Source organism: Rana temporaria, chromosome 11, assembly GCF_905171775.1.
Source record: "Rana temporaria chromosome 11, aRanTem1.1, whole genome shotgun sequence".
NCBI lineage: Eukaryota > Metazoa > Chordata > Amphibia > Anura > Ranidae > Rana > Rana temporaria.
The window spans coordinates 144533390-144557737 of record NC_053499.1 but is presented as its reverse complement, the minus strand read 5'-3'; the positions used below and the strand labels follow the sequence as shown (position 1 = coordinate 144557737).

Sequence of the window (24348 nt, the reverse complement as noted above, 5' to 3'; positions counted from 1 at the left end):
TTCCTGGACATAGTTCTCGTATCGCACACATTCACCTCCCCGGCTGCACACTTTACTTGTACTGTCAATTGGATGAAAACCAAGGCGAGGCCACAAACCCCCCCTTTCCCTAAATACCGACTATTAGAGTGAAGGCTTCTTCACGCCATTAAAGGACATCTGAAGGTACATTTTTTATTTTTTTTAAACAAACATATATCACCGCTGGAATCTTTTATTTATTTTTATTTTTTTATTTTTAATAAAGGACTTTCCCAACGGTGTCTGTGTCATTTTTTACAATTTGTTACACTTTCTTTGTGAAATGGTAGGGGTACAATGTACTCCATTACCAATTCACATAGGGGAGGGGGCCGGGATCTGGGGGTCCCCTTTGCTAAAGGGGTCTTCCAGATTCAGATAAGCCCCCCGCCTGCAGACCCCCACAACCACCGGGCAAGGGTTGTGGGGATGAGGCTCTTGTCCCCATCAACATAGGAACATGGTGCTTTGAGGGGTCACAGACCCCCAAAGCATCCTCCCAATGTTGAAGGCATGTTGCCTGGTACGGTTCAGGAGGGGGGGCGCTCTCTCGTCCCCCCTCTTTTCCTGCGGCCTGCCAGGTTGCATGCTCGGACCCTGAAGGGTCTGGTATGGATATTTGGGGTGAACCCCACATCATTTATTTTTTTTATTTGACGCAGGGTTCCCCTTAATATCCACTTGGGTTCACCGGGTCTGGTTACCGGTAACCTGATTGGCTAAAGCGACATCGAGGGCGGGACTCGGGAGAAGACATCGAGGGAGGATGGCTGACCCGAGAAAGGTAAGTGCTAGGGGACGAAGGGCAGCAATCTGGCCGTTTTTGAGGGGGCAAACTGGCGGCAATTGATGGGCACAGTGGTGACAATTGATGGGTACAGTGGTGACAATTGATGGCACAGTGTCTGTGTTTAATGGCATGGCACAGTGGCTGCGTTTGATGGCACAGTGGCTATGTTTGATGGCATGGCACAGTGGCGACAATTGATGGCACAGTGGCGACAATTGATGGCATGGCACAGTGGCAACAATTGATGGGCACAGTGACAACAAATTGATGGGCACAGTGGTGACAATTGATGGCACAATGGTGACAATTGATGGCACAGTGGCTGCGTTTCATGTCATGGCACAGTGGCTGCGTTTGATGGCATGGCACAGTGGCTGCGTTTGATGGCACAGTGGCGACAATTGATGGCACAGTGACGACAATTGATGGCACAGTGGCGACAATTGATGGCATGGCACAGTGGTGACAATTGCTGGCACAGTGGCTGCATTTGATGGCACAGTGGCGACAATTGATGGGCACAGATAAAGAATAGGGGGGTGTAAAGGCGCTTGCAAATATTAAAGTGAATCAATTATATAATCATAATAACAACTCCTATTAATAAAAGTTAATTAATAATTATTATTATTAATAAAAATTGATTAACACAGTGGCGACAATTGATGGGCACAGTAGCTGCGTTTGATGGGCACAGTGGCTGCGTTTGATGAGCACAGTGGTGGCAATTGATGGGCACAGTAGCTGCGTTTGATGGGCACAGTGGCTGCGTTTGATGAGCACAGTGGTGGCAATTGATGGGCACAGTAGCTGCGTTTGATGGGCACAGTGAGGCTGCAATTGATGTTTTCTTCTTTTTTTTTCGTTTGTTTGCGCCCCCCAAAAATTTTGGGTACCAGCCGCCACTGCACTGCATAGCTTGGTGTCATCTGCAAAGACTGAAATTGTACTTTTGATCTCAGACCCAATATCATTTATAAATATATTGAAAAGTAAGGGTCCCAACACTGAACCTTGCCACTGACAACCTTCGACCTTTCAGAGTAAGAATCATTAACCACTACTCTCTGAATTCTGTCTTTTAGCCAGTTTTCTATCCATTTACAAACTGATATTTCTAAGCCTGTAGACTTTACCTTACACATGTGCCGTGTGTGGGGAAATGTGTGGGGAAATGTGTGGGGAAGTGAGTGGGGAAATGTGTGGGGAAGTGTGTGGGAAGTGTGTGGGGAAGTGTGTGGGAAGTGTGTGGGAAGTGAGTGGGGAAGTGTGTGGGGAAATGTGTGGGGAAGTGTGTGGGGAAGTGTGTGGGGAAGTGTGTGGGGAAGTGTGTGGGGAAGTGTGTGGGGAAATGTGTGGGGAAGTGTGTGGGGAAGTGTGTGGGGAAGTGTGTGGGGAAATGTGTGGGAAGTGTGTGGGGAAGTGTGTGGGGAAATGTGTGGAGAAGTGTGTGGGGAAGTGTGTGGGAAGTGTGTGGGGAAGTGTGTGGGGAAATGTGTGGGGAAGTGTGTGGAGAAGTGTGTGGGGAAGTGTGTGGAGAAGTGTGTGGGGAAGTGTGTGGGGAAATGTGTGGGGAAGTGTGTGGGGAAGTGTGTGGGGAAGTGTGTGGGAAGTGAGAGGGGAAGTGTGTGGGGAAGTGTGTGGGGAAGTGTGTGGGGAAGTGTGTGGGAAGTGAGAGGGGAAGTGTGTGGGGAAGTGTGTGGGGAAGTGTGTGGGAAGTGAGAGGGGAAGTGTGTGGGGAAGTGTGTGGGGAAATGTGTGAGGAAGTGTGTGGGGAAGTGTGTGGGAAGTGAGAGGGGAAGTGTGTGGGGAAGTGTGTGGGGAAGTGTGTGGGGAAGTGTGTGGGAAGTGAGAGGGGAAGTGTGTGGGGAAGTGTGTGGGGAAGTGTGTGGGAAGTGTGTGGGGAAGTGTGTGGGGAAGTGTGTGGGGAAATGTGTGAGGAAGTGTGTGGGGAAGTGTGTGGGGAAGTGTGTGGGGAAGTGTGTGGAGAAGTGTGTGGGGAAGTGTGTGGGGAAGTGTGTGGGGAAATGTGTGAGGAAGTGTGTGGGGAAGTGTGTGGGGAAGTGTGTGGGGAAGTGTGTGGAGAAGTGTGTGGGGAAGTGTGTGGGGAAGTGTGTGGGGAAGTGTGTGGGGAAGTGTGTGGGGAAGTGTGTGGGGAAATGTGTGGGGAAGTGTGTGGGGAAGTGTGTGGGGAAGTGTGTGGGGAAGTGTGTGGGGAACTGTATCGAAAGCTTTTGCAAATGGATCATGTGAAGTACCCCAGTCCCCGTCTGGAGCCTAACCAAGTTCCATTTTTGGGTGGATCTCCGCTTTAAGCTTGCCCTTTGTTCTATCACACATTCAGAGCCACTTGATATCCACACTGTTTCTGACGGATATGAAAGCAGCAAGGACAGATTACCGTTACGGTGTAGTTCGCCTTCTCCTCCCGATCGAAGGGCTTGAGAGCGTACAGAAATCCTGAGACCGGATCCAGCCCAAATATTCCGTCCTCGTTTCCAGCCAGCACTGCGTTCTGCCAGACATCTGCTGCCATTTCTATCTAGAAAGGAGTTTACTGTAAGGTCATAGAGGAAAGGTTTGGCCAGTGCAAAAAAGATTGTCATCGGGAGATCGGGGAAAGAAGCGGAGGGAGGTTCGGAAGGACATGGCATCAACGTGTATGAAAAACCCAAGAAGAAGAATGTCTTATATTGTATATTACCAGTTACTGGATTTGGCGGCTGCATTCGTTTTTCACCCACATGCAGGGATGGACTGACCATCGGGACTACCGGGAGTTTCCCAGTGGGCCGATGGCTCAGCGGGCCGTTTAAAACGGCTCTCCCTCTGTCTCTCAGCCCCCCTCTGTCTGTCAGCCCCCCTGTCTCTCAGACCCCTGCTCTGACTCTCAGACCCCTGCTCTGTCTCTCAGCCCCTCCTCTATCTCTCAGCTCTCCTCCTCTATCTCTCAGCTCCCAGCTCTGCCTCTCAGCACCCTTCCTCAGTCTCTCAGCCCCCCTCTGTCTCCCAGCTGCCCCCTGTCTCTCAGCTCTCTATTTCTCAGCTCCCCTCTGTGTCTCAGTCCCCCTCTGTCATTCAGACCCCCCCTCTGTCTCTCAGACCCCCCCAATGTCTCTCAGTCCCCCCAATGTCTCTCAGTCCCCCCTCTGTCTCTCAGTCCCTGTGTCTCGCAGTACCCCCCTATTTTAGCCCCCTCCTCTGTCTCTCAGCCCCCCTCTATCTCTCAGACCCCCCTCTGTCTCTCAGACCCCTCCTCTGTCTCTCAGACCCCTCCTCTGTCTCGCAGCCCCCTCTTCTATCTCTCAGCTCTCCTCCTCTCTCTCTCAGCTCTTCTCCTCTGTCTCTCAGCTCCCCTTTCTGTCTCTCAGCTACCCCCTCTGTCTCTCAGACCCCTCCTCTGTCTCTCAGATCCCTCCTCTGTCTCTCAGACCCCTCCTCTATCTCTCAGACCCCTCCTCTGTCTCTCAGCTCCCCCTCTGTCTCTGTTTTTGAGGCACTTTACAGGCGCTCTTTTTAGCACAAAAGCACCTGAAAAATGTTTCAGTGTAAAAGGGATCCTACACTCACCCCCTCTCTTTTACACTCACTCCCTCTCTCACCCACCCCCTCTCACCCCCTTTCCCGCAACCCCACTTTATCTCTCTCTCTCATTCCCCCCCTCTCTCACCCTCTCATGATATACAATAATGGATTGATTCAAAGTAAGAGGGGGAATAGATGGGGGGCAATAAGAAGAAGGGGGGGGGGGGAGAGAAGGAAAAATAGCAAGAAAAAAGAGGGGAAAGGGAAATAGATAGATATTAAGAGAGAGAAAGGAGGGGAAAGAAAATAAAGAGATTAGAAAGAAACATAAGGGAAGCACTCACATGGGCCACATCTGTAAAGTGTTAAAGAAGGGAAACAATATCTAACGAATGGACATTGATGGTCAGACTTTAAGGCCAAGGAAGTAGGTTAAAAAAGTTTAATTTGATAGCATATAAATACAAAAACAAGTACAGAAATAATACAAAAAAATATTATTATTATTAGCCACTGTATATTCCTCAGAAGTCGCCAACGCACGTTTCGCCGTGGGGCTTCTTCAGGACGAAGACGAGGAATGCATGTTTAGCAGAGAAACAGATTTGTGTCTGTAATGATACAGTGTAGAGGGTTAATAACATATATATATAAAAAAGAAAGAAAAAATTAAAAGAATGAATATCTAGGTGTATAATTACATGACATATGGTATATTCCTTCTGAGGAATATACAGTGGCTAATAATAATAATATTTTTTTGTATTATTTCTGTACTTGTTTTTGTATTTATATGCTATCAAATTAAACTTTTTTAACCTACTTCCTTGGCCTTAAAGTCTGACCATCAATGTCCACTCGTTAGATATTGTTTCCCTTCTTTAATACAATAATGGATGTAAGGGCCTTTTGGTGGGCGTGATTTTTCATTTTATTGAATTAAAGTGGGCCGGTCTAGATGAAGTCCAGGGCCAAATTTTTGTCCCAGTCCAGCCCTGCCCGCATATGAGGCTGAGCCTCAGTGATTACATGAAATGAATTACAATAATTAAAAAGGGCGGACCAGGGATAGTGAAGCTGAGGAGGAAAGGACTGGATGTTGTTGGACGTCCTCCAGCCAGGAAATGAGGCAGGCTTTATCTGACTTGCTGCAGCTTCTAATGCACATTGTGAGAAGCTCACAGCCACACAACTTCCATTCACCTGCATTAATAAGTTTGGCGTCTTTGTAAGCGTTGCCGCTGCCGCCACATGTCTGCTTTGTGTCCCCGTGAATAGTCCGAGGTCGCCCTGCTCCCCCGTCACGTGTCCCTCAGATAAATCGTATTCAATGCCAGATAGAAGAACGTGACCCGATGGGTGAGGATCGCTGCGATGAAAACCGGTTCTGCTTCTCACATGGGGCCGCCGCATGAAACGCATTTCCATAAAGAGAACCGGTCATGACTGGCCTCCTGCCAAGATCTTATGTGATCTTCACTGTGCAGCCAGACGTATGACGGATTTATATTCTTCCCTGTGTCTGATTATGACTCTCTGCCGTCAGAGTCGGAGCTGAAAGCCCCCCCCCCTGAGGTCTGGGACTTGTCCTGTCTTCTTCCTGAACTCTTTCTGTGTTACACTGCATTCACACCTAGGCGACAAAACGCCTGAAGCGCGACGCTCGTGCCGCTGGAGGGGAGAATTTCCATTGATGTCTATGAGATGGTTCACATCTCATAACCGCCGTACGCCTGCCGCCTGAAAACAAGCCCCGGACCCTTTTTTCAGGCGGCATTGGCGTTCAGCCATAGACATCAATGTAAATTCTTTGTGAAAAAAAAAAAGGTAACCTAATCGCGGCAAAATACGCCGCGTACGCGGCGTTACAATGTGAATGGAGCCTTATGGTGACTAAAAGGAGAGCTACTAACACCCCCCTGAGTACGAGGTCACACCGACTCTGCATGTACAAGTATGGATCTATTACCCCCCTTACCTTGGTCAGATACCAGGGCCAGGGCCCTCTGTAGTTCTCAGGGACCCGAATCCTTTTCACTGGGGTAGAAGAGACCGTAACCTGCACCAAACAGAGACCCCCAAATATGAATCTGTCAATGAATTCTTACAGCAGAATAAAAAGATCAAATCCAATAAAAGATCGCAACATTGTATCAGTATTCATATTATGTATGAAGTGCACAGAGAAAAACCTCTCGGGGTATTTCTTGTTTCATTTAAATAGCTCTGACATATTCCGTAGTGCAGTACACTGAGCCAGTTACATCAGTCTCTGCGCCAGAAGAGCTTACACTCTAATGTCCCCTCAAAGTCCTACACCATTATTATACATTTATATAACTCTGACATATCCATTCAAACCTTTTTGTACTTTCACATCCCCTAGATTTTGTTATGATCCGATTTATGAAAAAGGCTGCATGCAATGTATGTACAGTATTAGCTAGATTCACAAAGAGTTAAGCCGGCGTACCAGCGGATACGCCGTCGTAACGCTGAATCTGCGCCGTCGTACATTTAATTGTATTCTCAAATTGAGTTACACTTAAATGTAGCTAAGATACGACAGCCTGCGCCGTCGTAACTTAGCTGTCTAGTTCCGCCGGCCGCTAGGGGCGTGAAACGCTGATTTACGCCTAGAATGCGTAAATCAGCGAGATACGCCTATTCAGGAACGTACGCTTGCCCGTCGCAGTAAAGATACGCCGCTTACGTAAGGCGTTTTCAGGCGAAAAGTTAGTCGAGCAAATAGCTGGCCTAGCCAATGTTAAGTATGGACGTCGTTCCCGCGTCGAATTTTGAAATGTTTACGTCGTTTGCGTAAGTCGTCCGTGAATGGGGCTGGACGGAATTTATGTTCACGTCAAAACCAAGAATACTCCTTTGGAGCAATGCACACTGGGATATGTCCGCGGACAGCGCATGCGCCGTTCGTTAAAAACGTCAATCACATCAGGTCACTAATCATTTACATAAAACACGCCCCCCTCATTTCAATTAGGCTCGCTTACGCCAGCCCATTTACGCTACGCCGCCGTAACTTAGGAGGCAAGTGCTTTGTGAATACAGCATTTGCCTCTCTGACTTACGGCGGCGTAGCGCAAATACGATACGCTACGCCGGGTCAAAATTACGCCGCCATACCTGAATCCAGCTATATGTTTGTATGATTTCTAATAATAAAAAAAAAAATTACACTCCAATGCCCCCCACAGTCACACACGATTATTATTATACATTTATACAGCTCTGACATATACCATAGTGCTGTACACTGAGCCAGTTACATCAGTCTCTGCGCTAGAAGAGCTTACACTCTAATGTCCCCTCAAAGTCCTACACCATTATTATACATTTATATAACTCTGACATATCCATTCAATCCTTTTTGTACTTTCACATCCCCTAGATTTTGTTATGATCCGATTTATGAAAAAGGCTGCATGCAATGTATGTACAGTATTAGCTAGATTCACAAAGAGTTAAGCCAGCGTACCAGCAGATACGCCGTCGTAACGCTGAATCTGCGCCGTCGTACATTTAAGTGTATTGTCAAATTGACTTACACTTAAATGTAGCTAAGATACGACAGCCTGCGCCGTCGTATCTTAGCTGTCAAGTTCCGCCGGCCGCTAGGGGCGTGAATGCTGATTTACGCCTAGAATGCGTAAATCAGCGAGATACGCCTATTCACGAACGTACGCTTGCCCGTCGCAGTAAAGATACGCCGCTTACGTAAGGCGTTTTCAGGCGAAAAGTTAGTCGAGCAAATAGCTGGCCTAGCCAATGTTAAGTATGGACGTCGTTCCCGCGTCGAATTTTGAAATGTTTACGTCGTTTGCGTAAGTCGTCCGTGAATGGGGCTGGACGGAATTTACGTTCACGTCGAAACCAAGAATACTCCTTTGGAGCAATGCACACTGGGATATGTCCGCGGACAGCGCATGCGCCGTTCGTTAAAAACGTCAATCACATCAGGTCACTAATCATTTACATAAAACACGCCCCCCTCATTTCAATTAGGCGCGCTTACGCCAGCCCATTTACGATACGCCGCCGTAACTTAGGAGGCAAGTGCTTTGTGAATACAGCATTTGCCTCTCTGACTTACGGCGGCGTAGCGCAAATACGATACGCTACGCCGGGTCAAAATTACGCCGCCATACCTGAATCCAGCTATATGTTTGTATGATTTCTAATAATAAAAAAAAAAATTACACTCCAATGCCCCCCACAGTCACACACGATTATTAATATACATTTATACAGCGCTGACATATACCATAGTGCTGTACAGCACTGAGACAGGCACATCCGTCTCTGTACTAGAGGAGCTTACACTCTAATGTCCCCTGCAGTGACACACTAATAGTATACATTTATATAGCTTTAACATATATTGCAGTGCTGTATAGAGAACACTGAGAGAGTCACATCAGTTTCTGTACCAGAAGAGCTTACACTCTAATGTTCCGCTACGGTCACACACTAATATTATCATACATTGGTATGGCTCTGACAAATACCATAATGCAGTACAGAGAATACTGAGCCAGTCACATCTAATGCCCCCCCCAGTCACACACTGGCCCGGATTCAGATAGATTTCTTTATCTTTGTGCAGGCGTAACGTATCTCCGATTTTGGGCGCAAGTTCCGTATTCAGAAAGGACTTGCGCCCTTAGTTACGGTGGCGTAACGTATCTCGTCCGGCGTAAGCCCGCCTAATTCAAATGGGGATGATGTGGGCGTGTTTTATTAAAATGAATGGTGACCCCGCGTATTTGACGTATTTTTTGAACGGCGCATGCGTCGTTCGTGAAAAAAATCCCAGTGCGCATGCTCGAAATTACGCCGCAAAGCCTCATTGGTTTCGACGTGAACGTAACTTATGCAAAGCCCTATTCGCGAACGACTTATGCAAACGACGTAAAATTTTCAAAATTCGACGCGGGAAAGATGGCCATACTTAACATAGGATACGCCGCATATACCCCTCATATAGCAGGGGTAACTTTACGCCGGAAAAAGCCTAACGCAAACGACGTAAAAAAAAATGTGCCAGGCGGACGTTGGTTTCTGAATCGGCGTATCTATCTAATTAGCATATTCCTTGCGTAACTATACGGAAGCGCCACCTAGCGGCCAGCGTAAATATGCAGCCTAAGATACGACGGTGTAAGACACTTACACCAGTCGGATCTTAGGGAAATCTATGCGTAACTGATTCTCTGAATCAGGCGCATAGATATGACGGCCCGCACTCAGGAGATACGACGTCGCATCTCGTTTCTGAATCCGGGCCACTATTTTTAGTTATTATACATTTATATGGCTCTGACATATACCTTGGTTATTATAAGCTGCCTTCCTGGAACGTAATTTTTTTTTTATATTCTAGCACACATGGTTGAGAATATTGTACATTACCTGAACTGAGACACAGAAGAACAAAGCCAGGTACAAACATGACATCCTGCAAACACGCTGCAAATAAAAAACAGGCTCACTATCACAACAATATGCTTCACACACTAAAAATATAAGTTGTGTTGGCCAAACTGCTCCATACTTTTTTTTTTAAACAGTAAATTTAAAATGCAGTTTGTTCAACATTCTTCATCTGATCAGTCGAATTGTGTCATTTACTTGGAAATCAAATACATGAAATTGGGTTGACTTACTAAAGACAAAGGGACTGTGCACTCCAGACCTTAAATGAGGGGCAGCTCTGATGACTTCCATCATCCAATCATGTTGAAGGAAAAATTCGTTTTTTTTTCTTTTCCTTGCATGTGATTGGTTATTCTTTACAAAGAGAAGATTCACCTCATTTACTAAGCTCTAGATCAGGGGTCTCCATACTTTTCAAGCAAAGGGCCAGTTTACGGTCTTTCAGACTTCAGGCGGGGCCAAATTCTGACCAGTGGGGGTAGAAAATGCTTTAGGGCCGAGCATCAGTGAGAATAAACATAGCCCCAGTGTTGGTGGGCAGTAGGAGGAGGAATAGTGCTCCATCATTGCTGTTAGTCTAAGAAATAGTGCCCCATTGTTAGTGCCATTGGGAGGAATAGTGCCTCATATAGTTGGGAGCAATACTGCCCCAAGGGCCAGATGAAAGCTAGCATAGGGCCACATACGGCCCTCGGGCCACAGTTTGGAGACCCCTGCTCTAGATCAACTGCACTTGCAAAGTGCACACCAAAAATACATGAACCCCCTACAAATGATGGAGTTCACAGTTCAGGTGTCTCCAGTGAGGGGTACTGGTGTAGCACCCTGTAGCTTAGGCAGGGAGCTACTCAGAGATTTACTCGCCAGGAGTAGTTATCCTAGTCGATTGATAGAAATACATTGACTTCTCCCTAAGTTTGACCTTGTTGCACTTTTCTCTTCTACCACTTTGTGGCTGGATACTTGGTGGTACTAGATATGAAGAGGGCAACCCAAGGTCAGGTTATGGGTATATGGGGTATTTTAGACAATGAGCTGCCGGGAGCACCTATATATTTGGGTGGAGTCAGGTGATCTAGGTTCTGTGCCATCTGGACGGCTGTCTGGATGTGTGTTGTACACCCCGGGCTGCTAGGCCGGAGTTTGAGCCTATCCCGGGGGCATCTGGCTGCCAGGCTGTGTAAGGGCCTATCCAGAAGTAAGAGGGCAGCGCAGGGTTGGGATTGCGGCTTGCCGTCCAACCAAAAGTGACGGTTCTGGCGGCTGGAGAACCTGTCGTGGTCAGATGTAGAGGGGTAGCTGTCGCCACTAAGGGACCAACCACCTTATTACCAGGGACCACCGCGAGTAGCTGAAGCAAGTACTGGAGCAGTATTCTCACCGAATGGGCACGGTGGAGAATCGGAAAACTTCGGGCGGTGATCAAGTCAGGGACCCAACCAGCGGAGGTGACTCTTGTAGAGCAGTCTTGTGTGCAAAATCAGGGACCGAAATGGTTAGCAGGAGTAAAGCTTGAGAAGTATCTGGAGTGCCAATGTCAAGAATGCTGGTAGATCAGACTGTGTGACCGCACAGAGGAACCAAACAAGGTGAGTAGTGAAATAAAGGTGTTTATTTACAAATGTGTGAACCACCAGTGCACAATAAAACGACAAAACAGTATGTACAAATAAAGGGGAATACCATATTCATAAACGAGCCAAGCCAAGGTCATACACATGGGAGGTCAGTAGATGGGTAAGGATGGGGACAGGAATCAGGACACAGGGAGGACAAGTCCAGGCAGGGATCAAGGATCAGGTCCAGAAATCAGGGTCAAATACAAGCTCAGGTCCAGGAGGTATGACGATACCAGGGCGAGGAGTGATTACACGCCGGGTATTTATAGAGGCGTGCTGATTGCATTCAGGTCACACCTGAACGCAGGAAGGGCTGTGTGCTCCACACTGCTAAGAACGCCCCGCTGGTGGACGCCAGTACTGCAGCCCAAGGATAACATAGCAGTAACACCAGCAGGGGGAACCTTCCCTGACAGTACCCCCCCCCCCAAAGGAGCGGCCTCCGGACGCTCCAATTAGATGTTGCTGGGGAAAGTCCGTGGTGTCAAGCTGGGCAGCAGATAAAGTCACATCAGGTTGGGCCGGATGAAAGTCCATGACTTTTAACAGGGCAAAGTGCAGCTCAAGCTGGGCAGCGGGTACAGAAATCTTAAGTTGGGCAAAAAGTAGATCAAGCTGGGATGCAGATAGGGGCAAATCAAGCTGGGCAGCAGACTCCGGGTCGTCGAGCTGGGCAGCAGGCTCCGGGTCGTCGAGCTGGGCAGCAGGCTCCGGGTCGTCGAGCTGGGCAGCAGGCTCCGGGACGTCGAGCTGGGCAGCAGGCTCCGGGACGTCGAGCTGGGCAGCAGGCTCCGGGACGTCGAGCTGGGCAGCAGGCTCCGGGACGTCGAGCTGGGCAGCAGGCTCCGGGACGTCGAGCTGGGCAGCAGGCTCCGGGTCGTCGAGCTGGGCAGCAGGCTCCGGGTCGTCGAGCTGGGCAGCAGGCTCCGGGACGTCGAGCTGGGCAGCAGGCTCCGGGTCGTCGAGCTGGGCAGCAGGCTCCGGGTCGTCGAGCTGGGCAGCAGGCTCCGGGACGTCGAGCTGGGCAGCAGGCTCCGGGACGTCGAGCTGGGCAGCAGGCTCCGGGACGTCGAGCTGGGCAGCAAACTCTGGGTCGTCGAGCTGGGCAGCGGGCAGGGACACCTCAGACTGGGCAGCGGATGACACTGAAACAGGCAGGGCAGATGGCGCTGAAACAGGCAGGGCAGATGGCACTGAAACAGGCAGGGCAGATGGCACTGAAACAGCAACTTCAGGCTGGCAAACTGGCACAGCAACTTCAGGCTGGCAAACTGGCACAGCAACTTCAGGCTGGCAAACTGGCACAGCAACTTCAGGCTGGCAAACTGGCACAGCAACTTCAGGTTGGCAAACTGGCACAGCAACTTCAGGCTGGCATACAGGATCAGGCTGGCAAACTGGCCGCATAGCAGGTAGAGGTTTGGCAGAATCAGGTTCAGCTGGCATGCAAGCAGACTGGAGCAGGTTGGTTGGTGTGGAGACAGGTTGGGTTACTGGCAGGATCATCTTGGTTGGGAAAAACTTTCGTTTTTTCTTGGGCTTAGCCACAGAAGCTCTGTAGGTAAGGGGTGCAGCGGACTGGAAAGGAGGATTGGGATATGGCAGAGTAGAGGGAACAGTAGCTGGAGGAAGTTTTTGTGGGTTAGTAGGCGGCTGAGAAGAGACAGGTGGGTTGTATGCAGGATAGGTACAGGGAGCAGAGACTGGATATTGGTATCTGGTGGGAAGCAGTGTATACTGAGCTTCAACTGGGGTTGCCATTGGTGATGGACAGATGGATCTTTAGGAAGGTGAGTGGTTAATGGCAGGGCTGGAAACAGGTGGATTTGCTGGAATCAGGAGATCTGACCAGGCCTGCAGCACAGGCTGAACAAAAGCAGGTTCACACACACCCTGTCTAATCAGAGACTGCACTGAACTAATGCACTCAGACAACTTCTGCTGGGAACAAGAGGAATAATGTTCATCAAAAGAAACTGGATCATCCTCTAATAACCATATCAAGGATTCAACTTGGTCATGACTGAAGGGGGGAGAGAAATCGTCACTGCCATCAGGAATAAATGACAGGGCTGGCTTTACACACAAACGGATTAATGCCTGAACATCATCATAAGACATATAACCCTGATCCACCATGGAATGGGCTGATCGGATGGCTTCCATCAGCTGGTCACTTGTCCATCCCTCAAAAACCTGGCGACAATATTCCTCATCCTCCTCTGCCAGCAGAGAATAGTAAATGATTTCATTGAAATCCATCTTTAGAGCCACACACTACACCAGTATGGTTCCTCAAAGCAATCACGTCTGATCAAGGGATGGCCCTGGTATACTGTCAAGAATGCTGGTAGATCAGACTGTGTGACCGCACAGAGGAACCAAACAAGGTGAGTAGTGAAATAAAGGTGTTTATTTACAAATGTGTGAACCACCAGTGCACAATAAAACGACAAAACAGTATGTACAAATAAAGGGGAATACCATATTCATAAACGAGCCAAGCCGAGGTCATACACATGGGAGGTCAGTAGATGGGTAAGGATGGGGACAGGAATCAGGACACAGGGAGGACAAGTCCAGGCAGGGATCAAGGATCAGGTCCAGAAATCAGGGTCAAATACAAGCTCAGGTCCAGGAGGTATGACGATACCAGGGCGAGGAGTGATTACACGCCGGGTATTTATAGAGGCGTGCTGATTGCATTCAGGTCACACCTGAACGCAGGAAGGGCTGTGTGCTCCACACTGCTAAGAACGCCCCGCTGGTGGACGCCAGTACTGCAGCCCAAGGATAACATAGCAGTAACACCAGCAGGGGGAACCTTCCCTGACAGCCAAGCTAGGGACCCAGCAGGGATGACGATTGAGGGAGATACCACCGCAAAGCTTGGAGGAGCTCGAGGGATTGATAGTCCGTGAATTTAGAGGAACTAGTGAGAGACCGGGAGCTCAGTGTTGAACAACTACAAGAAGCAGTTGTAGTGAAGCTGAAGGTATTGTTATGTTTGAGTTAGGAACTGTTGCCGTAGAAGACAGCAATCCTGCCTGTGCAGATGTGGCGCCTTGTTGGGGCTTTTCCCTGCATGGCTGTCCTCCTATTGAAGTCACAGAGTCTGCTAATTGAATCTACAACTACTTAAGTGTGTCCTGGTCCCTCTTTCCCTGAAAAACACAAAAAGGACTGTGAAGAGAAATAAAACCTTGTTTACATCCAAGAAGTGTCTGGCGCCCATCTTTGCACCCACTATGCCTCACAACCCACTACATATTGAAGGATGTCAGCTATCTTTGGTCTTAGGTGTTCTCATTAGACTGGAAGAAGCTAAAGACTTTGCTACACTGGTAATACTCCGTCATACAACAACATTGTAGAAAAACTGTACTCTTCCAACCTTGTGGTAACAGTTTGGGGAAGTCCATTTTCTGTTCCAGCATGACTGTGCCCTTGAGTACAAAGCCAGCTACAAAAAGACATGGTGTGACCAGTTTAGTGTGGAGGATCTCGAATTTCCTGTACAGAGCCCTGACTTCAACCCTACCAGTCACCTTTGGGATGGAACGCTGATTGTGAACCAGGTCTTCCCACTGACCACCAATGTAAGGAGTATTATTCCCACTGACCACCAATGTAAGGGGCATTCTTCCCACTGACCACAAATGTAAGGGGCATTCTTCCCACTGACCACCAATGTAAGGAGTATTCTTACCACTGACCACCAATGTAAGGAGTATTCTTACCACTGACCACCAATGTAAGGAGTATTCTTACCACTGACCACCAATATAAGGAGTATTCTTACCACTGACCACCAATATAAGGAGTATTCTTACCACTGACCACCAACGTAAGGGACATTCTTCCCACTGATCACCAATGTAAAGAACATTCTTTCCACAGACCACCTATGTAAAGGACATTCTTCCCACTGAGCCCAAATGTAAGGGACATTCTTCCTACTGACAAACAATGTGAGGGGCATTGTTCCCACTGACCACCCTTGTAAGGGGCATTCTTCCCACTGAGCTCCAATGTAAGGGGCATTATTCCCACTGAGCCCCAATGTAATACACATTCTTCCTACTGACCATCAATGTAACGGACATTCTTTCCACTGAGCCCCAATGTAAGGGGCATTCTTTCTACTGACAAACAATGTGAGGGGCATTCTTCCCACTGACCACCCTTGTAAGGGGCATTGTTCCCACTGAGCCCCAATGTAAGGGGCATTCTTCCCACTGACTCCCAATGTAAGGGGCATTCTTCCCACTGAGCCCCAATGTAAGGGACGTTTTTCCCACTGACTCCCAATGTAATACACATTCTTCCTACTGACCATCAATGTAACGGACATTCTTTCCACTGAGCCCCAATGTAAGGGGCATTCTTTCTACTGACAAACAATGTGAGGGGCATTCTTCCCACTGACCACCCTTGTAAGGGGCATTGTTCCCACTGAGCCCCAATGTAAGGGGCATTCTTCCCACTGACTCCCAATGTAAGGGGCATTCTTCCCACTGAGCCCCAATGTAAGGGACGTTTTTCCCACTGACTCCCAATGTAATACACATTCTTCCTACTGACCACCAATATAAAGTACATTCTTCCCACTGACCACTAATGTAATGGGCATTTTTCCCACTAATCATCAATATAACATATTAGGGATTCCTCTGGGGTAAAAAAGTTGAGAGAGGCTGCTATAGAATAAAGAACCAGAATAAAAAAAAGGAAAGAGGGCATTTCTTGGATAGTGGGGTTGTTTGAAAAAAAAAAAAAAACGAGTTTGCAGATTCCTCATAAGATGTAATCTGCTGTGAATGTCCAATTGTCCATACAGATCCACCACTGAGCCAAACTGGGCTAATTCAGTTCTGATACAACCAAATATAAAAACCCATTTATCACCAATATTAAAGAAAAAAAGAAAAAACAACAAGCACTTACTTGTTCTGATCCGTGAAGGACAAAAAGCCAAATTAAGTGGCTTGATATAATAAAATAACCTGGCGGTTAATAATTGACTTTGTAATTAAAATGCTCCAATCGCTGGCAGCACTGCTTGTGCCGAAGGTTGCAATGTTCACCGCTCAGAACTGCCTACAGAAAGTCAAACTTGATGGATCAGATGTATTCCTGGCCAATGGCTTGATGCTTTTTTTTTTTAACCACAAATTACTTATAAACATTTTTTATGCATACAATAGGACATTGTGTGATTTTTTGTAGGGGTTAAGCTGGGAGTAAGGCTTAGATGTACAGTATGGTAGTTAGGTTGAGGATTATGGCTTTGGTTAGCAGCCTAGAGCTTCTATTAGGTTTTAATAAATACAGTTGGTTTTTGTATACTTTAAATGTTAAGTTATGGAGACTAAAACTAGGGTTAGCTAATATTGTTGAAGGTTAGGATCATTGTTAGGGGTTAGCAGTTAAGTTAAGGGTTAGGATCCTGGTTAAGGGTTGGGGTTAGGGTTCATTATAAATGGTTATGGTTAGTGATTAAATTGGGGGTTAGAGTCATGGATCGAGGTTGGGTTGGTTTTTAGGTTTATACTTAGGCTTATGGTTAGGGGTTAGGGTTAATATGTAGGTTGAGGGTTAGGGTCATAGTTAGGGGTTAAAGTTAGTAATTTTAACAACTTGAGGGCCCTTAATAAGTGGTTAGGGTTAGTTATTAGAATGAGAGTTAGAGTCATGATTATAAGTTGGAGTTGGTTATTAGGTTCATGGTTAGGCTCTTAGTTGGGGATTTTGGTTAGTGATTAGGTTGAGGGCTAGGGTCATGATTAGGGTGGTTGATGATTAGTTTGATGATTATGATTAGGGGTTAGGGTTGATGATTAGATTGAGGCTTAGGGTTATGGTTAGGATTTAGGGCCTGTTCATACCAGAAAACAATTATCTTTTCTGTTCACACCATACATGTTCAGTGGTATGCAATAAAAAGCAACAGCCATGATGTGAACAAGCCAGAAGTGATTAGGTTGAGCCGGGTTAGGCTCATGGTTAGGGGCTAGGTTTGGTTACTAGCTTGGGAAATTAAGTTATAGTTAAGGGTTAGATTTAGAAGTTAGGTTCAGGGTTAGAGTCATGGTTAGGGGCTGGATTGGTTAATAGGTTTAGAGTTATGCCTAGTACACACGAGAGGATCGATCCGCGGAAACGGTCCGGAGGTCCGTTTCCGCGGATAAATCCTCTGTCGGATTTTGATCTCCTGGTTGTACTAACCATGAGATCAAAATCCCAGCGGAATTCCCTCCGCGGTGACGTGTCGCGCCGTCGCCGCGATGATGACGCAGCGACGTGCGCGACACTGTAATATAAGGACTTCCACGCATGCGTCGAATCATTGCGACGCATGCGAGGGATGGATTCGGACGGATTGATCCGGTGAGTCTGTACAGACCATCGGATCAATCCGCTGGACTGGATTCCAGCGGATCGATTTCTTAGCATGTTAAGAAATTTTGATCCGCTGGAAATCCATCGCCCGGAAAAATATCTGCGGATAAATATTCGCTGGATCGTACACACCAGCGGATCTATCCGCTGAAACCGGTCCGCGGAAAAATTTCAGCGGATCGATCCTCTCGTGTGTACGGGGCCTTGGAGTCATACTTGGGGTTTACAGTTTAGTGATTAATTTAGTGGTTATGGGTCATGGTTACTGGGTAGGGTTGGTTATTCGATTTGGGGTCAGGGACTTAATTAAAGGTTAGTATTTATTAATTAGGTTTAGTGTTAGGGTCATGGGGTAGGGTTGGTTATTAGGTTGAGGTTCAGACTTAAGCCCCGTACACACGGTCGGACCTTTGTCCGACCAAAATCACATCGGAATTCTGACGGAATTCCATCGGAGTAAAAGAGAACATGTTCTCTATCTAAACTTCGACGGGATTCCTCGGAATTTCCGATGGAAATAATCAGATGGGGCATACACACGGTCGAAATTTCTGATGGAAAAAGTCTGTCTGACTTTTTCCATCGGAAATTCAGTTCGTGTGTACGGGGCTTTAGGCTCATGATTAGGGTTTAAGCTTTAGTGATTAGGTAGAGGGTTAGAGTCATGGTTATGCTTAGTAGTGAGTCATTATTATTAGATAGAGGGCTAGAGTCATGGTTTTGCTTAGTAATTAGATAGAGGACTAGAGTCATGGCTATACAGAGTAAATAGGTAATTAGGTAGAGGGTTAGGGTCATGGTTAGAATTGATGATCTGATTAAGGTTTGGAATCATGGTTAGAGTTAAGGTTAGTAATTAGGGGATTACTAAGAACCCAGATCAATGTAAACTGAGAGGACTCTGTGACTTTAGCACAATTATAGTCAATGCAGAATGCATTAGTCAATTACAGATTGCTTTCACTTAGTACTGGAATTGTGTGTTCTATTATGTCCCTGACTCATGCCCTGCTTGCCATTGCCACCCATCCAGGCCCTGATTGCTTCTGCCTCTGCCCAGGCTATGCATTGCATTCTCATTGATGGAAAATTGTACCGTGTACTCACAGTTCTCTTTGCTGTATACCTAGAACTGAGTGCCTTGTGTAACTGATTGACTAACCAGTTGAATGTGGGTGAAATGGAAAGCTGCTATTGCTTTGTGGGAGGCTTGTTTGAGCTTTTTTTTTATTTTTTCTAAATTCAAATCTGTTCAGCTACATGTTGAGTAGGAGAAAGGTGACCAGAGGAGGAGATGATGTGTCCACAGGTGGAGTTAGGGTGACCACAGAATGAGGAGGGGTGACCATGGAAGGATGAGCAGTGACCATGGGTGAAGAAGGGGTGGCCATAGGCAGAGGATGAGTAACCTTGGGAGGAGGAGAGGTGACTAATGGAAGAGGAATGAAGGGTGGTCACAAATGATTGAAGGAGAATGGGAGAAGAAGAGGTGACCATCGCAGAAGGGAAGGTGACCACAGGATGAGAAGCAGTCAGGGGAGGGCTGGAAGCCTTAGGCCTGGGGGGCAAGTCCAGTCAAGTGGCCCATAGAGCGTGGAAAAGTGATGGATCGAGGAAAACAGTCTAAGATTTTTCATAATCACAAGAGTCCGCACAGAGCCTCCCCTTACATCAGAGTCCACACAGAGGCCCCCCTTACATCAGAGTCCACACAGAGCCTCCGCTTACATCAGAGTCCGCACAGAGCCCCCTTACATCAGAGTCTGCACAGAGCCCCCCTTACATCAGAGTTCGCACAGAGCCTCCCCTTACATCAGAGTCCTCGTGTCTGTGCAGAGAGAGAAGGGGATGTCAGCGCTGGTGTGCGCTGAGGCTGAGCTATGTGTGAGACGAGACATAGCTCAGCTCTGCAGCCATCTACCTCGGAGCTGACACAGGCACGGCTGCACAGCGGGAGGTGAGCAGCGGCAGTGACCTGTGTTAACAGAGCTCCAGCAGGTCTATTCCTGCTCTGCAAAAACAGCATTTGGTAGTGGCAGCCGGTGGCTGTGCATAGTGTCACCAGCCCAGGGGGAGATTTCCACCCTGCCCCCCCTGCCAGCCCTCCCCTGGAAGCAGTGATCATGGGAGGATGGGGGGGTTACCATTGGTCACATGGGGTGGCCACAGAGAGTGGAGAGGTGATCATGGGAAGAGGAGGGGTGACCCCAGGAGAAGGGTTGCTCACAGGAGGTGAGGGGAGGAATGACCACTGGAAGCTTCCAATCCTTACATGTTTGGGTGAAAAACTAAAGCTTGTAGACATCATACGCAGTAAGTTTGGTGTTGCCCGAGGGTGCTGCAGATTTTCTAATGTGGTAACGATGTGTACTTATATATATATAGAGCTTAGTGTTCTTTAAATTCTAGCCTGGTTTCTTTTTAATGGATAAATTAAGGAATGCAGCACGTTAATCTGTAACTCTGGAAATAATTGATGAAGAAAGCGTGCAGATAACAGCACAAAATCTCACAATAAGGCTCTATTTATGAAGGTGACTTTGGCTTAAGTGGGCTACTCATGTGTACCCCCCAAGAAAGTTCAGGAGGAAGAGCAAACCTGCAATGGACAAGATGAGATCCAAGAAGACGCTTCTAGGATAGGATGTAGGGATAAAAAGGACGTGTCTTGCAGCCGAGTGGAATGGGAGAAACTCTTAAAGGGGTCACCTGGTCAGTCTGGACTGTAACATTAGATAAAAATGATAGTGGGAAAAACAGATATGGCAACGCTTTTAACAGTCAGTATTCATCATTGTTCGAACCTGTTTATCTCTGTTTCTAAAGCTGCTTCGGACAAAATATCAATGTTCACTGTGTTTAGCTGAAGTGAAAATAGTCACTGTTTTTTGCCAATTTACAAAAATGTTGACAGTTTTTTTACGCTTTTCCCGGCCCTGTGAGGAGCACCACCACCTCTTCTGCCATATGATCACTTTCCTATTTATAACATTGGCACTGGGCCCCATTTTTACCAGCACAGTAGGAACGACCATGTGTGCTGCTAACTAAATGTTTAAAAGACCCTGAAACCATGACAAGAGCAGGAAGTGCCATATTATAGGGCTCAGCAAGGAATCGCACATTTTTTAAGTGTACAATACTGAGGTTGGGGGGAAACTTGGGGGGAGAGGATCTGTGCTAGAAGGGGGGAGAATTTTTGCTTGGAGGGTTTGGGGGGGGGGGAAGATTTGTGCTAGGAGGGGAGATGGGGGGATTTGTGCAAGGAGGGGGATTTTGGGGGTAGATGATTTGTGTTAAGAGGGGGCTTTGGTAGGGAGTATGTTTGCTGGGAAGGGTACTTTGGAGGGGGTTGAGCTAGAAGGAAGGATTTGGGGGGGAATTTATGCTAGAAGGGGGGACTGGGGGGATTTATGTTAGGAGGGGGGATTTGGAGAAAGTTTGTATTAAGAGGGGTAATTTGTACTAGGATGGGAACAAGGATGGGTGATAATTTTGGATGGGGCAGATTAGTGCTAGGAGGGAGAATAGAGGGAATTGAGCTGGGAGGCAGGATTGAGCGGCAAAGAGCTGTGCTTGGAGGGGGATTTGAACTGGGAGGAGGGGTATTTTTTGCATCTTTGATTGGGGAGAATTTAGGCTTGAATGGGGAAATAATGCTTAGGGGGTGAGTGTGCTGATAAATGTTGTTGATGTTGTTTGCCATCTCACTCTCGGCATTGGATCATCTTGTCCCGGCACTTCCCGTACTGAATACATGGCTCTCAACATCTCTCCTCCTCTCCACACATCGCATAGCTGAGATCAGATTTCCTTAGAGATACAGCCTCAATCTGCACAGTGTGTAGCTGGCTGCTATGTTGCAGTTCTGACCTGTGAAATTTCCAGATCAGAATGGCAGCTACAGTAGCCAGCTACACAATGTGCAGATCTGTGTCTGTGAGGGAATCCAATCTCAGCTATGTGGTGGGACCCTGCCCTGCTGCTCCCTGTGCTCCTCCCTGCTATCCCCCTATACCATGCCCTGATAACCAACTAGACACTGCCCTTTAAACGAATGGCCTCTGTACACTGCCCTACAAACTAATGGTCTCTGTACTTCCCTTTAAACTTTTGGGCTCTGTACATTGCCCTTCCAACCTATGGCCTCTGTACATTGCCCTACAAACTAATGGTCTCTGTACATTGCCCTACAAACTAATGGTCTCTGTACATTGCCCTTCCAACCTATGGCCTCTGTACATTGCCCTACAAACTAATGGTCTCTGTACATTGCCCTACAAACTAATGGTGTCTGTACACTGCCCTACAAATCTATGGCCTCTGTACATTGCCCTACAAACGTATGGCCTCTGTACATTGCCCTACAAACTAATGGTCTCTGTACATTGCCCTACAAACTAATGGTCTCTGTACACTGCCCTACAAACTAATGGTCTCTGTACATTGCCCTACAAACTTATGGTCTCTGTACACTGCCCTACAAACTAATGGTCTCTGTACATTGCCCTACAAACTAATGGTGTCTGTACACTGCCCTACAAATCTATGGCCTCTGTACATTGCCCTACAAACGTATGGCCTCTGTACATTGCCCTACAAACTAATGGTCTCTGTACATTGCCCTACAAACTAATGGTCTCTGTACACTGCCCTACAAACTAATGGTCTCTGTACACTGCCCTACAAACTTATGGTCTCTGTACACTGCCCTACAAACTTATGGTCTCTGTACACTGCCCTACAAACTAATGGTCTCTGTACACTGCCCTACAAACTTATGGTCTCTGTACACTGCCCTAAAAACTCATGGTCTCTGTACACTGCCCTACAAACTAATGGTCTCTGTACACTGCCCTACAAACTAATGGTCTCTGTACACTGCCCTACAAACTAATGGTCTCTGTACACTGCCCTACAAACTCATGTTCTCTGTACATTGCCCTACAAACTCATGGTCTCTGTACATTGCCCTACAAACTCATGGTCTCTACATTGCCCTACAAACTTATGGCCTCTGTACACTGCCCTACAAACTTATGGTCTCTGTGCACTGCCCTACAAACTAATGTTCTCTGTACTCCAATGTAACCTGTACACTGCCCTACAAACTTATCCTCTACAATTATCAGACATGTGCACTGTCAAAAAAAATCTTTTTGTTTCATTCATGTTTTTTTTAGATTTTGGGTCATTCATTATGATAGCAATTCATATATTCAAAAATGTGTGAATTTGGAAACGTTACGTTCACTAACAGCCAAATTTGTAAGGAAATTTTGCTACCTATAATTTAATAGTTAGTAATAGTTGAGTTATTATTATTTACTTATTATTTCAGGTTTTAGGATTTTTGAATTTTTACGAATTTACACATTTTTTCAAATTTACAATTTTTCGAATATTCGAATTTACGAATATTCGGAAAAGTTCATTAAACGGGTTTTCATTTATTCAGATATTTCTGATAATTCCGAATTAACGAATTTGACAAAATTCGTTAAAAAACTCATTCAGAAAGAAACAAATTGCTCCTGTCTAATAATTATTACATGGTATCTCTTGTGACAGATATACAGTATGGGCCAGATTCAAAAAGGAGTTACGACGGCGTATCTCCAGATACGCCGTCGTAACTCTGACTGTGAGGCGTCACATCTCTGCGCCTGATTCATAGAATCAGATACGCCTCACTGTTGCCTAGATACGAGCGGCGTAAGTCTCCTACGCCGTCGTATCTTGGGATGCATATTTACGCTGGCTGCTAGGTGGCGCTTCCGTTGATTTCTGCGTAGAATATGCAAATGAGCTAGATACGCCGATTCAGAAATGTACGTGCGCCCGGCGCATTGATTTACGTCGTTTACGTAAGGCTTTTTTCGGCGTAAAGTTACCCCTGCTATATGAGGAGTAGCCAATGTTAAGTATGGATGTCAGGACAGCGTCGAATTTTGCGTCGCTTACATCGTTTGCGTAAGTTGTACACGAATAGGGCGTAAGTTACGTTCAAATCTAAAGCATTGACTATTTGCGGCGTAATTTGGAGTATGCGCACTGGGATGCTTTCACGGATGGCGCATGCACCGTTCGTTAGGAGCGTCAGTTACGCAGGGTCACGAGTCATTAGCATACAACACGCCCACTACATGCCTACTTTGAATTAGGCGGGCTTACGCCGGACCAGTTACACTTCGCCGCCCGTAACTTAGGGCGCAACTTCTTTCTGAATACGGGACCTGCCGCTCTAAGTTACGGCGGCGTAGTGTATCTGAGATATGCTACGCCCGCCAAAACTTACACAATTCTATCTGAATCTGGCCCTATGTTTTTCCTATGCTCCTCATCTTCATCTAGTGGCCATATGGTGGTATTTTTCTATTGCCCACAATTAAGGAACATTCGTTCAGAAGAGAAAATATCCTTAAGAATGTTAGACCCCTGAATGTTAGAGCCACAAAAAGGAACTGACTTCATATTACTGGCCAAAGTTTTGGGGTGTACAGATTTGGGGTGGTCAGGTGTCCACATTTTTGGCAA

General features: G+C 46.9%; 1 protein-coding gene across 1 annotated transcript in view; it reads right to left on the bottom strand.

Moving 5' to 3' along the window:
• CDH16 (cadherin 16) overlaps positions 1–9806 on the bottom strand; it is a 90228-nt gene extending 80422 nt beyond the window's left edge. The window contains 3 exon segments of the mRNA XM_040327783.1: positions 3213–3353; positions 6315–6439; positions 9767–9806. Coding sequence (XP_040183717.1) covers positions 3213–3353; positions 6315–6439; positions 9767–9806 — 306 coding nt within the window.
• Positions 9807–24348: the final 14542 nt, after the last annotated feature.